The sequence below is a fragment of the Talpa europaea genome (genome assembly GCF_964194135.1).
Source record: "Talpa europaea genome assembly, chromosome: 7".
NCBI lineage: Eukaryota > Metazoa > Chordata > Mammalia > Eulipotyphla > Talpidae > Talpa > Talpa europaea.
The window spans coordinates 82,157,403-82,176,007 of NC_140074.1; the positions used below are offsets into that span (position 1 = coordinate 82,157,403).

General features: G+C 36.5%; 1 protein-coding gene across 4 annotated transcripts in view; it reads right to left on the reverse strand.

Moving 5' to 3' along the window:
* Positions 1-4,775: 4,775 nt before the first annotated feature.
* The window catches only part of NF1 (neurofibromin 1), a gene marked incomplete at both ends in the record, with an annotated part of 273,922 nt that continues 260,092 nt past the window's right edge, over positions 4,776-18,605 (reverse strand). For 3 of the 4 annotated variants that reach the window (XM_084237353.1, XM_084237352.1, XM_084237350.1), the window contains 4 exons: positions 4,776-4,918; positions 15,963-16,179; positions 17,353-17,399; positions 18,069-18,211. In XM_084237353.1, coding sequence (XP_084093479.1) covers positions 4,776-4,918; positions 15,963-16,179; positions 17,353-17,399; positions 18,069-18,211 — 550 coding nt within the window. Of the gene's footprint in view, positions 4,919-10,462; positions 10,517-15,962; positions 16,180-17,352; positions 17,400-18,068; positions 18,212-18,605 lie in introns of all 4 variants that reach the window. The other variant, XM_084237351.1, reaches the window with a different exon arrangement.

The following is an 18,605-nucleotide window of genomic DNA, read 5'->3' on the forward strand; positions in this document are numbered from 1 at the left end:
TCTCCTTTTCATTACTAACTTGACTCTCAGCATAAACAAATGGTAAAGGACCTAAATATTTTGCAGTATGATACCAAAAAGATAATTTGGCCTAACTTGGGTAAAATGTATGAAGGTGCTTTGGTAACTTTAAATACCAAACCCATATGTGATGTATGCATAGCTATATACACACAAGGTTTAAATGGGTTTCTAGAAGGTACTTAAAAAAAGTCAAATCTATTGATTAAAATTGTGGTCCCACATAAAAGTGATGAAATTTCCACTTTTATAGGAAAGCATTTTCGTGTTTACACATGCAGTGTCACTGAAGATTCTGTGGAGGGAAGAGCTGATAATTTGGAGAGAATTGTGGGGCCCTAGCACATGCCTTCTGACTGGTCAGTTTGAGGGTGTGCTGGCATGTCTGAATGACTGCTCCTTCTAAAAGTCAAGTCAGTGGTGGAGAACTATGGGTGTACTGGTAGCAGGTGTGGCATGATGACACCTAAAGGGTATGATTCTATGCCTCAAAGTTATATAAACCACTGTTACCTCAAAAAAAAAAATTAAAAAATCAGCCCAGAAAATAAAGCCATCCCTCAGAAACAGGGCCCCCAAAAGCATTTGATGGCTCAAGACATGCTACTCAAAAAAAAAAAAAAAAAAAACATGCCTTGAAGAAATCTGAGAAAATGGCAGTAAAAGTCTAACCCTTCCCCTGTCCTTCTCCCTCGAACAAGTCCTCAGCGCTCATGTGAGGATCCCTCTCTTTACCTGAAGGAAAGGTGCATCCTCCTTCCAAGGACAAGACAGAGGCAACCCAGAACAGTCGGAACAGGCCTTGCTCAGTGTCACCCAGTTGACTACACTTCCCCCGTACTCTCTGACCTGTCGTATTTCTGTAGACTGCTCACTCTTCATCAAGCCCAGCATAAAACCGGTCACGATTAATTGCTTCTTGTCTTCATTACCTTACAAAGATTCCTGTATCACATAAAACATGTTAATCTTTATAATCCTGTTCACCTTTTTAAGTTTAGTTTTTAGACCTAGCCAGGGACCCTAAGAGAGCTGAGGATAACTTTTTCCTCCCCTACACATTTCGCCCAAATTCTTTTTAGTTTAGAGAGGTTCTGGAAATAGAGAGGTCTTTCCAGTGGTGGGGTGGGAGTAGAGAAGAGCCAAAGGCATCCTCAAAGGAAAAGAAGAGGTCTCAAAGTTTCAAAACTTCAGGGGGGAGTGGGAGGAAATGAGAAAATAGACCTTGATGCATGTGAAGAAATCAAATAACTCTCCACATCTTAGAGCAGATTGAATTTACATTTTACTTAAAAAAAAGGGAGGGGGTGAGGTACATACACAGGGAGGAAAATAGGGCGGGAACAACAATGGTCTGAAATGGATCTCTACAATTCCCCCTCTATTGATAGAGCTTGGTCTGTCGGGCAAGGTTTCTCCAGCTGGCTTACAACTGCTTACAATATTAACAAGGTTGCAGACAAGGGAACTGCAAAGTGTAGGCCTTCATGGAAAGGACAGGAAGGTATCATATACAATGTAAGTTTACAATACATAACATTTTCTTTAAATGATGTAACGCAGTCGCAGGAAGAAGTTAACAATACTAACACGAGAATAATCAAATTTTTGTTTGTTATCCATGTACAGCAACTAACTGCTTTACAAAAAAGCAAAATAATACAATATATCATCACATGTATTTACAGTGTAGTAAATATACTTTTCTGTCAAATTTTACACAAACTATTTACAGGTGAATATACTGCATTAAAAAAAATTGTGTGGCTGACACTAGGAGTGAATTTTTGTATAAGTCCATTGCATAACATTGAATAAGACATGCCTCATTATTGGGGGGTGGGTGGGGAATGTAAAAACAAAAAAGCTGAAACAAAATTGAAAAACCCTAAAACCCATGAAACAGGAAGGGTTGCTGGCTTATATTCAGTCTGCCCCTGCACATCCACCGGTGGGGGTAGAAGCTGACAGTCGCTGTGGCATCCTTGGTGCCAGGCTCAGGACCCTCAGAGCCAACATTTGGTAATGAAGAGGTGTTAAGTGGGTAAAGGACAGGGCACTCACCAGGTCCCCCAAAGCTAGTGAACTGCCTTGCAGTGTTGGCAAACAAGGGCATGTCCTGGGACGGGAACACTGGTAACGTGGGTAAATTAAATAGGAAAAGATGGTGAGTTACCATTTTCCTCTTTAAAAAGTCATGGGAAAATACCTACCTACCTAGAATGGCCTTAGAATGACTTAGAGTGACCTTTCAAATTACACAAAATGGGCAACTTGCTCTGAACTTCAAAATTTCTTGTGTAGATTACAGTTTTGAGGCTTAAAAAAGTGTTTTCTCAAGCAAAGCACACTGGAGAGTATGCTTAACTCATGTTCATTTTAGTTACTTGGAAAGTGAGATTTTCCTCAAAATCAGTTCTTTAAACAAGGTAAATTTGAAATCTTAGTAAGTTTTCAAATTCCCAGGGTGCACTGGTCAAAATTATTTTTGCGTTCAAAGAAGGCTCAATTTTGATTTGTGCAACGCTGATCGTTTCATGAGGTACTTCAAGTGAGTTCATTACACTGGAGGGAGATAATAAGAAATATCATACCTTGGAAAACTTCTGTATGGAAAGATACACATTTTAAACAGTAAACCTTTCGAAGTTTCTCTACTTTGATGGGAAAAGCAAAGTAGCATAACAACACCCAATGTTGTATGTACCAAACTATCCAACAAAGAAGAAAAAGGTCGAACCAAAATGATTTACAGGGTTACAACTGCTTTTTATTCCAGAAGCCAAGTAGTTGTGATATCTATACCAGAAGCACAGAGTTGCGTGAGAACCAAGACCTGAAGGGTAGCTTGGCGTCCTTGGCACTGGCTGTTAACGATCTATTTCTAAACTCAGCTTGAGTCTTAGCTTCTGTATAGTCTCAGTTGTTCTGTTGTCAAACATTCCATTTTAGTGCAGCTCCTACAATAGTTATAAACAAAAGTGTAGTGAATTGCACCCGTTTTCAATATTTTCCAACAATTCTATGTCAAAATAATTATTATACTAAGAATTTCTTTTCCTTTTATTTTGGCAAACGGTTCTTTTCCCAAGACTGTAAACAAATTAACAAAATTAAATTCTTGTTATTTCTGAATATCAAAAGCAATTTTATTTACATTAACATATTACATTGTTATTGTGTGGGTAAATGTGAAATGTGTTATATTATTAAAATCAGAACACTTAAAAGTACCATTATTTATTGATTTAGCTGTGGAATTTAATTTACTGAAATCCACTCATAAAATAGCACTATAGGAAACTTTCCCTCCCCTCAGTTTCTTTTCCCCTTCCAAAGCTGTTACATTTTAACACATAAAGGGAACTTGGGAGTAGGGGGCTCTTTTTGCAATAAATATGGTTTAGTTCTTAATCGGAACACCCAGATACTAATATGCTCATTGAAGTCAAATTATTTTACACACTTCAGGTACCACAAGAAAATGAATCTGCATTATTCTGGAAATTCCAAGGCCACGAGAACCCACACCTCAGTGGAACAACAGCCCTCAGGTCCCCTGTTGTCCCACTAATGTAGGCTGACCAGGCTTTTCACAGTGATCACATGCAATTCTATCAAATAGAATCTAAATGTCTTGTTAAAGAGAAACCTGATTTTTTTGGAGGGGAGGGAGAAGATTAAAGACATTTAAGAATCATTTTGTCAAAGAAATTCCTGATAATATATACCATACTCTATATTGTTGGGGTAATTATTAAACAAAATAAAAGCATCAGCTACTCTAAAATCACGTACCATTAATTTTGCTATGGAGCTAATGCAAATATCTATGAAAATTACCTTCTAGGAACAATTTTCAACATATTGTTCATGGATTACCCTGCTCAGAATTATTTAGGAGAAAGGAGGAGGAGGAGAAAAATGTACAGTTACTATACTTAGTATAGTTTTGGCATACAAAAAACAACAACTTTTAGCATATTTAAAGAACAAAAGATAATCAACTGGAGAAAAATAAACTAGTTTGGATAAGGCCTCAGAACCCATAGCTTTAATTTGGTAATGTTAAGCTAAAACGTGGTTATGCTTATTTTCCTGTAATTATTGCTAACACTCAAGTGTTAGTATTTAAGAACCCACTAAAAAATACTAAGTCCCTCCACCCCCACCCCCCCACAAAGTACCTTGCCTGTGGCTTTATGGTATGAAGTCACTGAGGCTTGACCTCCATCATTCCTTCAGTTTTGTAAGGTAAAAAAAGTACACAGCTAAAAGTCAGATTAAACATACTGGGATTATAGTATTATTTTTCCCATAAACTTCTACCTTGAAAAGTGTGTAAATAAGACTAACACTTTACTTTGTATGATGAAGGGGAAAACATAGAAGGCAGAGCTCTGTGCAAATGGCTTTCATAGCTGGCCAGTAGTAGCAGGATTCAAGAATTCATCCTCTTGCTCACAATCAGGATGTTCTCAGTTCAAGTGTCTGGATCTCCCACTGTCTTTGCAGTTGTTTTGAACACTTGCTTAAACCAGACACACGCCAAAAACAGAAGGAAAAAAACGTTAAAGAAAAAGCAGCATTAAGTTTAGGCAATGCTTCCAAGATTTGATCATCTGGCAACATGGCAGACTGGATGGGCTCATTGTAAAACAGGAAGTGCAGCATCACAGCACGGTGGTGAAGGGGTCACTAGTGAAGAGCCCGTGTAAAGTCAAGTCTGTTTGAAAAAGGGAAGAAAGAAAGCTTCACACGATCTTCTTAATGCTATTACGTTTGAAACTGCCAGCACTTCTTTGTTTCTGCACTTGGCTTGCGGATCCATGGCGAGTTCGTCCACTGTTACAGTGCCCAGTGGTGGGGGAGAGTTCAACGTTCTCCTTGTCGATTCCTGGAGAGAGAGAGAGAGCAGTCAGTCATCCCTTTCCTCTGGGGTGAAGCTCCAGGATTGAATCTCATGAATTGTATAGGAGATACAACTGTTTTTGAATGTTTCATTTTAGCAGTCAACTGTGAGAATGTTTACAAAGACTTAGTCACACAGAAAAACCTTACATTTGTTAAGGAAAATTTGCTATCACAGCCAAAAAACCCCAAGAAATTGCAAAGAAAAGCTACAGACAGGCAGGCTTGAGCTGAATGCTAGGCTAGCAGTCACCAAGAAAAACTAGAACTCCTTCCTCCAAATCATACCAGAAGCTTCCAGCAGAGGTCAGCTGCTAGTTACATATCCTTAATGGTGTTCTACACAATGTTCTCCAGTTGCAGAAGGTAATGAAATCTGTCATTTTAAAGAAAGGCAGATGCCTTTAAAAAAAATTTAAATCAGTGCTCAAATATTTATTGAGAAAATAATGTATCACAAAGGTCACAGTGTAGGGTATTTGCTTTGACCTTTTCAAATATGGCAAGTCATTCTGCACTTTGAACAGATTCCATTTATTTCTCTCATGAAGGAGAGTAAACCTTCCAAAACTGAGTCTTACGATGAATTTTACAAATAGTCTAAGCAGTAACTTCATAAAAAAGCAAAAACAAGACATTGTTTTTATCCATCAGCTTAGTGAACATAAAAGATGAGACAGGAAACAGAACAGTGGTTACCCCTGGGGAGGCAGTGACCACAACGGGGCATAACGTGGCTTTTTTGATCTGGATGTTGGATTTTCAAGTGTATTTACTTGAATGTTCACATTACACACTTACGACTTGTGTACCTTTCCATTACATTTTAATAAAATTTACTAACATAATTAGACAGACTACCCACTTTTGGTATAATGACTAGTGGGAGAGCAAAGAACTAGAGAGCATTTTAATCAAAATTGAAAATACTGAATTGATATTTACTGATACATAAAGACCATAATTTTGGAGGAAGGAAAAAGAAACCTCACAGACAGGGGAAAAAAAAAAGGCTGGGAAAACATTCTTAGCTGTACTATCTGAATTTTTAAATAAATATTAAATTTGAGAATGGAAAGACCTCCGTCTTTGAATGTTACAAAATGTAACATTTCAAGTCAAAAAGTATGTCACAGAAAGTGTACATAGACCCACTCATCAATTGTTTGCTCATGAACAGGAAATGGATTCTTCTTTCTTGGAGTCGCGTATCCTGCATTTGAATTCAGCACTGAATTAAATTCAAGGTATAAAGCCTCTAAATATGCATGGCCTGATTTATATAAGCTCAACAGGTTTGCCGTTATGGACTTATCAAAGAAACAATGCCCATTTGTCAGTATTTTTTTTTAAATGAAAAAGAGCACAGGCCCAGGAGTGTGAATGGAGTTAAAAATGTTAGCAACACCTCCCCAGGAGCCAAGCTTAGAGAACCCATATCTCAAATCTGTTCAGTTCCAATTTGGTCCCTATGTAGGAAGAAAAGACATCACAACAGTCATAAAACTTTTCTCTGGATAACAAAATTCTGGGTAATTTTTATTTCCTCCACATATTTATTTGCATCTTCTCCAGTTATTTTAAAAAATAACAAAACTGGGGCCTCCCTGGTGGTGCAAGGGGTTAAGCACCGCACTATGAAGCAATTCACAGCCTCTGAAGCACGAGTTTGATCCCCGGCTGGCCACGGAGAAATCCACATAGCGAGGCAGACCTCTCCTGTCTTGCCCACTGCTCCCCTCAGCAGTGTATTTTGGTCAGTCTGCCTGTTCTGCTCCCCACTCTGTCTCTGGTGGATCAACTCACCCCTCCCCCTGCATCTCTGGCCTGTGCCCCAGCTCTTGTATGCATAAATAAATCTTTAAAAAAAAATAAAAAAATAACAAAACTGAAAGACGGCTGCTCGTGAAATCCTGAGTATACCGTGAACTGAGATGTTTATAGTTTTTTCATGCCTTGCCTATCATTATAAAATTCTCTTTACAATTTTTCCCATTTCTATTTCCTTTGTGATGCATTCTTCTCTTGCCAGACAAAATGACCTTCTTTTCTCTTGGCTGCTTTATATTTATTACATTTTGTATATACTATCACAATTTGTATATACATCTGCCTTCCTCTTCTGGAGTAAAAGACCTTAGAGGGACAAAGATGATTCACTTTTGTTTTTCTCTAAGATCTAGTTGATGTCTTTTTCAATCAATATTGGTGAAACTGGATGGTCCCATTTTTAGTGATGGCTTATAATTCAGAGCCAAAAACATGTAATCCCTGATCTCTGGGGAGTGGTGCCATATTTCTAGTGGAAAAATAAAAAAAAATTTTTTTTGCTTCCTCTATCAAAAATTACCAGGAACTTGTCAGGTATCTGACCTCCCATTTCCTTAAATTTGCATGTGACCTTCAAGTTCAAGTTTAATAGCTCTTTATCTTCCTGATTTTCTTAACTGGAAATAATATTCAGGCAAAACTAGGGCTTTAAACAGAGACAAATTGTAGATGGCCATCAGGAGGGGCACTTGAGGGTTTGTAGCTCTGTCAGCAACCTACCACCTTGGAGCACTTTCTTGTGCTTTCAAACTTTTGGTAGAGCCTCCCAGCTCTGGACCATGACTCACTGTGGGGGGAAGCATTCATTTCATTGCAAGGTGACATTCTGAGGTGACATTCATTTCAAGGCTCCCATCTGAGGACAAGAGCCTGGCTCAGTGGTATTCTTAGGTAATTGTAGTCAATGGATTATGTCACCAGGGTGAAGGTCTCTCTGAAGAACTACTAAGAATATTTAATTTTGCTTTGTTAAACAAAAATAACCTTCATACCTCCAAATAAAAATTAAAAAGCCTATTTCTCTCCTGTTAAGCATTAGGGGAAAAATGCAGGCTATAAAGGTGTACACACACTACGAAAAGAAATGCATCCAAATTGTAACAGGCAGTAATTGTCCTACAGCAGTGGGACTGTGGGTGATTGCCCCCTATTTTTCTTAAAATCCTAATTTTTTCCTTAATGAGCATTTGTTCTTTTAATTGAAAATGTTAAAATATTACTGAGCATGGTCTCTCATAACCCAAAAATTCAATGCTATGTGAGATACTAATGACCCACTTCAACTCTCAAAATTAATTTTCAAGTCAATTCAATTCTTGTTTTTGTATGTATTTCCTACTTAGTAACCCAACTCTATAAGTAACGGGTCATCGTGGCATGACAGATTCCTAAATGCAACCTCATAGAAAGATGTTTTAAGGATCAAAGGAGAAAATGACATACAATCTTAGAGGGGAGTCTTAAAAATGCAAACACACAGAGACACAGAGACACAGACACAGTTTCTCTCTTTCCCTCCCTCCCTCCCTCCCTCCCTCCCTCCCTCCCTCCCTCCCTCCCTCCCTCCCTCCCTCCCTCCCTCCCTCTCGCTCTCCAGCATCTTGTAAAAGCCAAGTTAGTATGAAGCCATGATCAGAGTATCTTGGTTCTAAGCATTTAGGTTTCTAAGCAGAATTCTCACTTTTGAGAATTTTGGCAGTGTCCTTTCTTTTTACCTTGTAAAATTCAATCTAGAAACCTCCCTAGAAGCTGGTAAAGGATTATGGTTTCAATATTCTACAGGACAAACTCTCAGATTATCAGCCAGACAGCTTAAATGGAGACAGAACCATTCTGTATTAGAATGTGCTGTATTTTAAATTAGTGAGTAGACCTGGGTATTGCACTCCTTTCCATCAAGGCCCTTATGAGGCTTTGTATTCTGGTCTCTCTCTTGTCCCTAAGCACAGGTTCTGTCTTTTGAGCCACAGTGAGCAGAAAAGCAAAACCCACTAGGTGACAGAAAACCAGAGGCCACTGCCCCAAAGAAATAAAGGTGAACACTTCCATGGTTTTCATTTGCCTTTCAAATTCCCCCACAGATAAGCTGTGCTCAAACATGCAGCCAGTTACAAACATGCAGGGCAGAAAAAGCTGGAAATTCTCTTCAGCAGTGTATTAGTAAGCATTATGTGTCAATGAACTGTGGTGGTTTTAGATAAAGATAAAAAACCTAAAATAAAAGGTACTATTTTCCAAATTTAGTGAACTGAGTAAATGGGGAAAATAATTCTGAGATTACATTTACAGTTACTTGGAGTTCTATGTCCTTCTCTTCGGCGTAAATGTGAGTTCCTTGAAGGCAGGTATCAGGGTTTGACAACTAGGGACAACAATTCAATCTGACAAATTATAATCTTTAGAAATCTCTTTTTTTAAACATCAAAACGTCTTTCCAAATTGGAACCTAATATTTTCATGAAATAATTAAAAGATTGTTTCCTATTTGGTTCTTGAGAAACTGAGAAAAAAATGAGTGAAACTATGAGAAGTTACACAACAAAAATGAAAGACTATATCTCCCAGCATCTGCACAGTACTAGCAGGTTACGTGACTCTGCATTGTTTTGTTCATTACATCTACAATATGGCAAAACTGTCAGAAAACTCTTATATGTATGAGAGAGCAAACACGTCAGAAGATCCAGGTTTGAGCCTTGGTTGGACCAGAACTTTTACTTGGTTCTAGTTCTTAAACTGGCAATTAAGGATATTAGTACACTTGCCTATTTCAAAGGGTTGTTAGAAGAATCAGATAAGATAATCTATGTGAAAACTTTCTGCACATAGAGAAAATAATGACTATATAAATTAAGATGGTCCTAATGCCTGAAATAAAAAAGACTAAGTGATGTACTGAAAGGAGTTTTAGAACAAAGGCAAAGGACTTAAATTATGTACTAGAATTTGTAAAATTTGTAAACCTAATAAGCACAAAATATAAATATTAGAAGAAATCATAATCATGGCATGTTCTTATGCAATAGTAAATAAATTCATAGAACTGCATTAAATATATATATAAATATTTGTATTTTGAGCTAGATCTATGAAATAACTATGAGGATTCAAATAATATTTTAGTTACCTTTAATCAATTATGAATACTACTTTTTTTGTTAAGGTTTGGTCTTTGTAAAAAAGTTATAGGAGAATCAAAGAAAGAAAAGACTTCTTTTATAGACTGGACATAAGTGTATCATCTTTTTTTCTTTTCATTCCTTACCAATGACCACATTCCTTTTCTTTTAAAAAAAGAAAAACCATACACAGGTGATAAACAGTTTCAATTTCTAAGGGATTGTTAAGGTTAACTTTATATTTGGGAGAACAAATCTTTTCTAAGCTAAAAACTTTCCTCAAGTCACAAGCCCTCCTATATCTATTAACTGTCCTTGGAGTCTCTTGTTAACTAGCCTGTGTTAGTCTAGAACTGGGGCACATTTTCAGTGTTCAGGGGGAGGATAAGCAGTTCCCTAACTGACACAGGACAGCCCTGCAGTGCTGGCACACCCAGACCTTAAAGCAGTGCTGGACAAACTGCTCAGTGCTTATGACAGACTATGTTGACGGGGCTGGTGAATGACGTCTCATGCCATGTGCCCAGGATGAGCAGAGGGTAAGCAATATTTCGTGCAATGATGACTAAAGTAAAGAGTACCTTGATGAGGGAACAGCTGCATGAAAACTGCTGATTTAGAGCAAGGCAGAGAAGCTTCACAGAGAGAATGGAAGAAAACATAAAAGTGAGTCATGTCCATAAGATTTTCAAAAAGAGTGAAATATGATTAGACACTGGATAATAGTTATGTTCCCTGGTTTTCAGATGGAAACTGAATTCAGATAATTACGTTTCTAATGTTATGATCTATAAATAAATGGTAGAATTTACAACTGTACAGATAGATGTGTTTTTTACCACCTTTATCAGAATTAAGAATTTTAGTTTAAGTCAAAAATGAAACTAAAAAATGAGATGAAAAGCTAGCAGAGATTATACTAAGCAATTGCTTAGTTTAAAATTATTTTTTTCTCTTAAGTACAGAGTAATAACAAAAACAAAGAAGGAAAATAAATCAGGAAAATGCAAATAATAGTAATACCAAAAGCACCTTCCTAAAATATCAAAATTGTTTCAGAGATTTTAAGTAATCACAAAATAGAGGCCTTGAGATTTCCTCTAAGAGTTCTCTTATTAAACATGGTAGTAAGCGTATTGGGAATGTTACTGACTCAGAGCTAAGTCTGTATTTAGAGAAATGGTTCTGATGAACTCTATGCACATAGCTGTCAGAACTCTTGGTTAAGGAATGCTTATAATTCCTAGTTGATCTACCCAGCTTCCCAGGAGAAAGGTCTGTATTACAGAAGCAAAGTGACTGAATAACTGACAAGCTTGGACACTGTCTCAAAAGAAAGTGGAAGAAATGAATTTAAAATAAATTTCAAATAATTAGGTTTTAGCTCTAAAAAAAAAAAAGTAAACATCATGCTCCAATACTAATGGTAAAATAAAGAAAAAAATCAAAGGAAAAAAAAATAGAAGGTTTTTCCTACTAAAACCATACACAATAAATCACAAGTCAGTTTTGTTAAAAAAAAAAAAAACAAAAAAAACCAAAACAAAACAACTAACTTACACCTCGTTTTTTCAGCCAAAAAGTTATAAAACCTTTTTCATACCGGATTTTTCCAGAACTATCAGAATACTTTATACTTAAGGTACAACATGACAAGTACTACAGAAGAGGTCTGAACAGTTATCTATACACATTTTATGACTTACTATTCTGAAATCTAGTTGAGGGCAGGTATCATGTCCTAACGGCTCCCTTACTTCTTTGGATAAAACAATGGGTCAAACAGAATTCCTTACATATAGCAAACAATAAAAACCCACAGAATATTCAGAATTTGGTTATTTTCTACAGAGTGGTGTAGCACATGTAAAATCTGTTAAACAATATGGACTACATGGAAATAACAACTGTAGCTCAAAAGTGAGATCCATAGGCAAAAACTGTCAGGTCTTTGGTAACCAGGGTCTTTTTCATCTTTAAACGTCCCAGAGCCTAACGGACATTACAAAATAGGTGCTCGAATGTTTACTGAATCACGGTAAAAAATATTAGGAGATCTTGGTAGAGTGTACAATTTAATACATTGGAAATGAATTTTAATGAGTTCTAAGTGCATATAATTCCGTTTGTATTTTTATTTCCAATATACCTGCTCTTCAGTATCGAAAGACATCATAGGGTCACTGCACTTGAAATGAATACTTGAAATATTATAAGACATTCAAAATAAGGCTTTAAAAAAGGCTCTCTCTCACACATACAAGGTTTCTCTGCTCATCACCTAAGAAAACCGCTCATGGCTTAGTCTTAAACAAGAGATAGTCCCAGATATATCATTTTTAGGTAGATGCTTTTATTTTCTAGCTTTAATTATGGTTTTCAATTCATGTTCAGCTCAGCTATACTAGTAATGGATCATAATATTAAATTTGAAATAGTCTTCTATATATAGTAAGTGCTATCCTGAAGTTTCTCTTTGGGGAATTTGGGGAGACAAAAGTCCCTATGGCTCACAGGGCCACAGGTGACACATTATATGCACTGAGTTCTGTCTGAGTAGAATGCTCTGGCTCCGCTGATACTAAAGTGCAATCTCTATGAGGGAGGGATTCAGAAGCCAGTGACTTAAGTATCTGAAATAGACTTATAAAACAATTCCCCCTGTGCCGGGATAGATAAGTAAGCTATGATAATTTGTTTAAAAGAATGCATTTTCAGAGACAATTGCTTTATGTAACTGATCACCCCACTTCAAAAGCTTAGGAAAAATAAATTAAAAAAAAAGCTTATGAGTGATGAATTATCATCAGAATTTTTATTTAAGTATGATTTAATACTTGGGTGGGGGAAGAGGGAAAGTTGATGAGTATCTTATCTGATTTGACAGCAAAGAACGTTGGAGATCAAAAGAAAACACAGCTTAGCAGTCAATCTTGCTAAGCACCAAGACCTAGAAAGCAGTCTTCATTAATGTGGAAGTTGCAGCATAGGGTTCAATAATGTGCAGATCAGCAACTTTTGCCTTTTGACATGGGACGGCATAACTTTCACCTTCTTTTAATACTTAGTAAACTGGGGGCAGGGTGATGTTGGGTAATTTGATGGCAAGTCAATTTATGCTTCATTTCAAGGAGTGATGCAGAGCTTCTTTAAATATTTCTGCTGGTGACCTACTCATGTGAGTGGAGCTAGGGAAATTTTTTGGTGTATGGCCAACTAAATAGCAAAGTTGAAATGTGAGACTAAGTTAGGATAAGAGTCATCACTTCTTTTAGATCTTTGATATCAGCAAACTAGGTTCCATAAAGAACGAAGAGATAAGGATATAAGATTATATGAAACTAAAGATAAAAAGCAGTACACCTAATTACAAACTATTACCTCTTATAGGAGGTATTTCATAAGCTAATAACAAAATCACAGTAACTAGGTACATAGTGGAGATGAGTCTACAATGCAGATACAAATGGGTATTGTGGAAGAGTAAAGTTACCGTTGAAAAAGAAATCCTTTCTCTAAAAACATAGTTATCTGGCAAACCAAAGGACACACATTTTACAGTTTAGAGATAGGAAATGCTGAACACAGTGCAGTGATTCTGCTTAGCTCATTCTATTACATTTAAAGCTTCAGTTTCTTTGAGAACAGCCAGGGTATAGTTGTCTACTCAGGCAGCCATCTTTGGAGAGCTACTGGAGGTGGTTCTGATTGATTTAAAAATGGAACCTAAAACCATACTTGTTATTCTCCAGTTTTTACAATTTTAAATAAGAGGCTGTAGAGTAGGGTACTTTTCTAAGCAAATTGTATAGCCAATGTCCAACCAACAAGGACATAAACAATTAGGCAACTAGCGGGGGGAACCTGTACTCATACCTTTAGCCTCAACCTGACTACTGTTTCCATTAGTGTGCAACAATGGGTAGAAAACCCTCTAACGATCCCTGGGTAAAGAAAAGTCAATGTAGAAACAACTAATCATTTGGACAAGTTTAATACCACTTCAGCAGACGAAGAGACAAAAGTTTGGTCAAAATGAATCAAACTTTAATAGGATGAATATATACAGAATAGTTATTTTCTAATTGTGATCAACTTTTAGTGGCTGGCCTTATAAACAATACCTAACCTGGAAAACAGAGAGGTCTACAAAAGAAAAGGACTTGTAGACTTAAAGTAAGGCAGGAAGTAATGGGATCAAAATAAACAGATAGATGAAAGGAAAGGGGAAGCAGAAGGGAAAGAAGACAGATGATAGAAAGATGGGTAAACATGGAACGCAGCAAATGTTTTGATATTGCAATATGGACCGGTAACCAACCACTGGCATTGGTTCTAGACAAGAACTGTATGGTAAAACAATTAACTTAGTTCTTCTAAACCTCAGAATCTCTATTACACATAATATTGCGAACTTAAAACCAAATTAGTGCTAACAATTATTTTTTGGTGGGGGGGAGAAAGAATTCAGTGGCTGCAATATCTAGAACAAAGTAAAGTTTAAGCTCTGCCCTGGAGCAAGAGCACAGGCATATTCTAGGGCAGTATTCTCAAACTCTTCGTGTGCTTAAAAACCACCTGGAGTGTTTATTAAAACAGATTGTAGGCTTGTAGGCTGCCTCCCACTCTTGGAGTTTCCTGTTTAGGAGGTCTGGGGTGGAACTCCAGCATCTTCATTTCTAACAAACTCTCAAATGATGCTGATGTTGCTGGTCTGGGACCACACTTGCAGAAACACTGTCCTAAGGAATAAGTGACAGAGGTCAAATGAACTTGGTTATAATTGAAAAAAGGTGACCAGGCTTATTTCTTGGGGATGGGTAGGAAGGATGAACTTGACCAGGCATCGTAAGGTGATGGATAAGTAAATGCTGAATGAGAGAATTAGTTTCCTCTCTTGAAAGAAGTTTGTTGTTGACCAAAGCTTAATAGATGAATAGTCATTTAATATAATGGTTTATAATATGAATTGGATATTATACTTGCCAAATTCTTCAGAACCTTCAAAACCATATATTTTAAATGTTCACACAAAACTGAATTATAAACTGGGGATTTCATTTATGATCTTGCATATCACAAAATGATTATAATATTATCATTTGGCTTTTTAAAAAGAAAATTCATGCTAACATTTAAGAAACTATGCACAAGAACTTTTCCTTACAAAACAAGGTGTTTCATACATAAACTTTTCAGATAATGGAACTTTATGCATACAACTCTTTTTCATTTTAACCATTTTAGAACGATACTTTTCTGAATAGAAAACATGATCTTTGTTACCCACTGTCATCATCACACACACAGCATTAGTTTTGTAATGAATAACACTTCTAGGATTGACCAGAGTGGTATAAAAGCCTTCACTGAGAGAGTGAATGAGCGCAGAGTTCTGTAGGTCTACCATTTTTGTCATCTTGTTTATTTCAGCCCCACTGAGCTATTAGCTACTATTTCTCAGTATATCTATGTCTTAATAGCATGTTGCATTAGTAAACTTTTCTCATTTGGACCTAATAGTGATTGCACAGTAAGTAATATGCTTAAGGGCTTTCAAAGATATTATTTTCTTGAGATGACTTTTCTTGTCTGGTTGTTTAATGACTGCTAGATTTTCAGGTTGGTCTGTGGATGGTTGAATTGTTCCTCAACCTGCAGGGAAGTGGGATAATACTATAGTTTGCCTATTTTTGGATACAGTATACTACTGTCAGAGACACAGAAGCCCTTAAGGGAAGGTTAGTATAACTAGTAAGGGAATTGTAATTCTGTTCACTTACAAGGATAATGTACCTTAGGGTGCTCTTCCTGCCCAAATTCTAAAGACTATCAACTTGAGAACACAATGTTCATGTGAACACACTAAATACTTCACTGTCTATATCTACATAAAACTGTTCGATGGTAGAAAGCTCTGTAGAGTAACACAATTCAAGTTAGCTAAAGGTAAAGGAGAAATGTAAGATGAATTTCATGATAAAAAGGAGTAAAATCTGCTATGAACTGATAACAAGGGAGTCCTAATGTTGGTATATTACTATTATTGCTCAAATTTATATAAAGATTACATTTACTGACCTGGGGAATGCTGGGAAGTTGCAAGTGAGGTCATGGAATTAGAAAGGTTAAGGTTAGCAGTAATACTAAGCTGGCTCTGCACTGCAGGAGGATAAGGAGATGTGGGTGTCAGGAGGGACTCCTCACTGGTTTCTTCATCAATTCCAGGCAAATACGTGTCAATCAAGGCATCAAGAAACTTAACAATAAGCTCAGCATAGTCTGGGATTTGTGTTTGCTGTAATGGAAAATAGGAAATTATTTTAGCTCCATTCTTTCTTTTTTTTGTAAATCCCCTTTGAAGCCAAAAAATATTAACTCAATTTTTGTTTTGGGCATAATTTACTATTTTTCTTCCTTTGTATTATAGATCATTTCAAAATGGGCGATGGTGGAGGAGTAATATTTATAGACTATTATAGGACCTACAACTGGGAATTTTATTCAGCTTGCACTTATAGCTTCCCGTGAACTTGCAATTACTGGGAGTCATGCAAAAAGACTGAATTCCTAAGACAATACAATCATCAGGAATGATGTGTAGTCAAATTTCCAAGACAGAAAAATGAGCATCATCAGTTTAGTTGTCATTTAGAGTTTCAACTAATAAACACTGTGAAGGGCCCAGAGGGTTACTGGCAATCAACCTAACAATTCCCATATGATACACTTATTTCAGGTTCATTTTTAAAATGATAGCCTTTGCATATCAAGAGATACTCAGAAATAATGAAACAAAATAACAAACTAAATACCCAATTCTTAAAATTAGAACAAGGTTTAGGTAAGTTGCATTGATTTAGTACCCCTTGTATCCAGAACACTGCACTAGGAACTGGGGGTCAGGAGGACTAAAGAGGGGGAGAAATAGAAGTCCTGCCTTCAAGGAACCTCTATCAATTTGGAGAGAGACCATATACAGAGAAAATAATAAAATACACATTTATGTAGCACTATATACAACTAATGCTAATCAAAGAACTGAAAAGGAAAATGAGGACATATTCAGGGAAGAATAAATTTAATCCAATAGGTTGGAAGGACAACGGCTTTTGTGTGGTAGAGTTTAACTATAAGTAATGCTCTTTCCTAGTCACAAGATACTTCAGTGTGTGCATTAAGATCACCAGATACATCAGGGACAGAGGGCAGAAAAGTTTACATTTGTTTATCACACCCTTCTGAAATATAAAATGAATTGTGTTGTTTTTGGTAAAAATTAAAACATAAACAAATTAAAGGTGCTGCCTCTTGGAAAGAATCTTGAGGTGGAAAACTTTTAATAAAATAAATGTTTCTTACAAATCATCTTTCAGATGGAAAGGAAAATGACACTACATAGCATATTGTATGTTCTTAAAGCACATTCATATGACTAAACTTTCAAACAATAGAGAAAAATATATCTTACCTTTGAAAAAGGTCCTGCAAATCGCCACAAGCCATTAAAACCAAAACCTGCAACAAAACAAATGTTACTCTTAGAATAAGCATGACTCTTTCTTTTTTCAAAGATTTATTTATTTGTTTGTTTGTTTGTTTGTTTATTTATTTATTTATTTATACATACAAGAACTGGAGTACAGGTCAGATGTGTGGGAGGGTGAGAGAATTCACCAAAGATAGAGCAAGGAACAGAACAACAGGCAGACTGACTGAAATACACTGCTGAGGGGAGCAGTGGGCGAGATAGGAGAGGTCTGCAGCACTGCAGAGGCTGCGGACAGCTTCACAGCACTGTGCTTAACCGCCTGCGCCACCAGGGAGGCTCCAGCATGACTCTTTTAATCGAACAGAAATTTAAAAAGTTATGTAGTTGATGATATAGAAAATGCACATTGAAAATATTTTTCAGAAGAGTGTCAAAGTAAATTAAAGCTCACTTGAATATACTCAGTATAATTGTTTAATTTTTATAAAAGGCATCAACCAATTATGGTATTGAACACACAATTAAAAGTCAAAAGATGGCATATGATGACTGAAGCATGAGCAAACCCAGCCCTGCCAGGAATTCTGCAGTTAGTGCATTCTGCTACTGTGCACTTGTCAGCAAGATAATCAACCACCCTCCTCCATATATATATATATATATATATATATATATATATATATATATATACTTACTTTGCAGGTAAGATGTCTGGTACTGCGGTGGGGATTCTTCATGGTACACCACACTTTGCACAATTCCATGAATTGGATTTAACAAATTTGGATCTTGGCACAATGACAACAGGGTATTGATCTTAGAGTCCAACAAATTGTGCCTAAAAAATAAAAGCATTTTAGTGAATATTAAATGAAAACATATTTGGAAAGCGTATTATTCCCCCAGAAAACATGACAAAAATGAAGGGTGATGAGTGCCTTTTACTTCTGTGGTACTGTCATAGAACCACATTTTACTGTGTATGATTTACTGCTGCTCAAGACAAAGTTGACTTCTGTTTGCCACTCTGCATGCTTTAGGACTTTTCTTTCTGCTGACTGTTGATATATATCCAGGGGATGGAATATAAATTTAATATTAACAGAGCTTAATACATGCTGAATGTGAGTACACAAGAAAGGCAAAATTAGTTTGGGGGCAGGTGGAATATACCATCTAATTCAAACTTAAGAGGAAATTAACTATTTCTAGCGCAACTATATACCATTAAT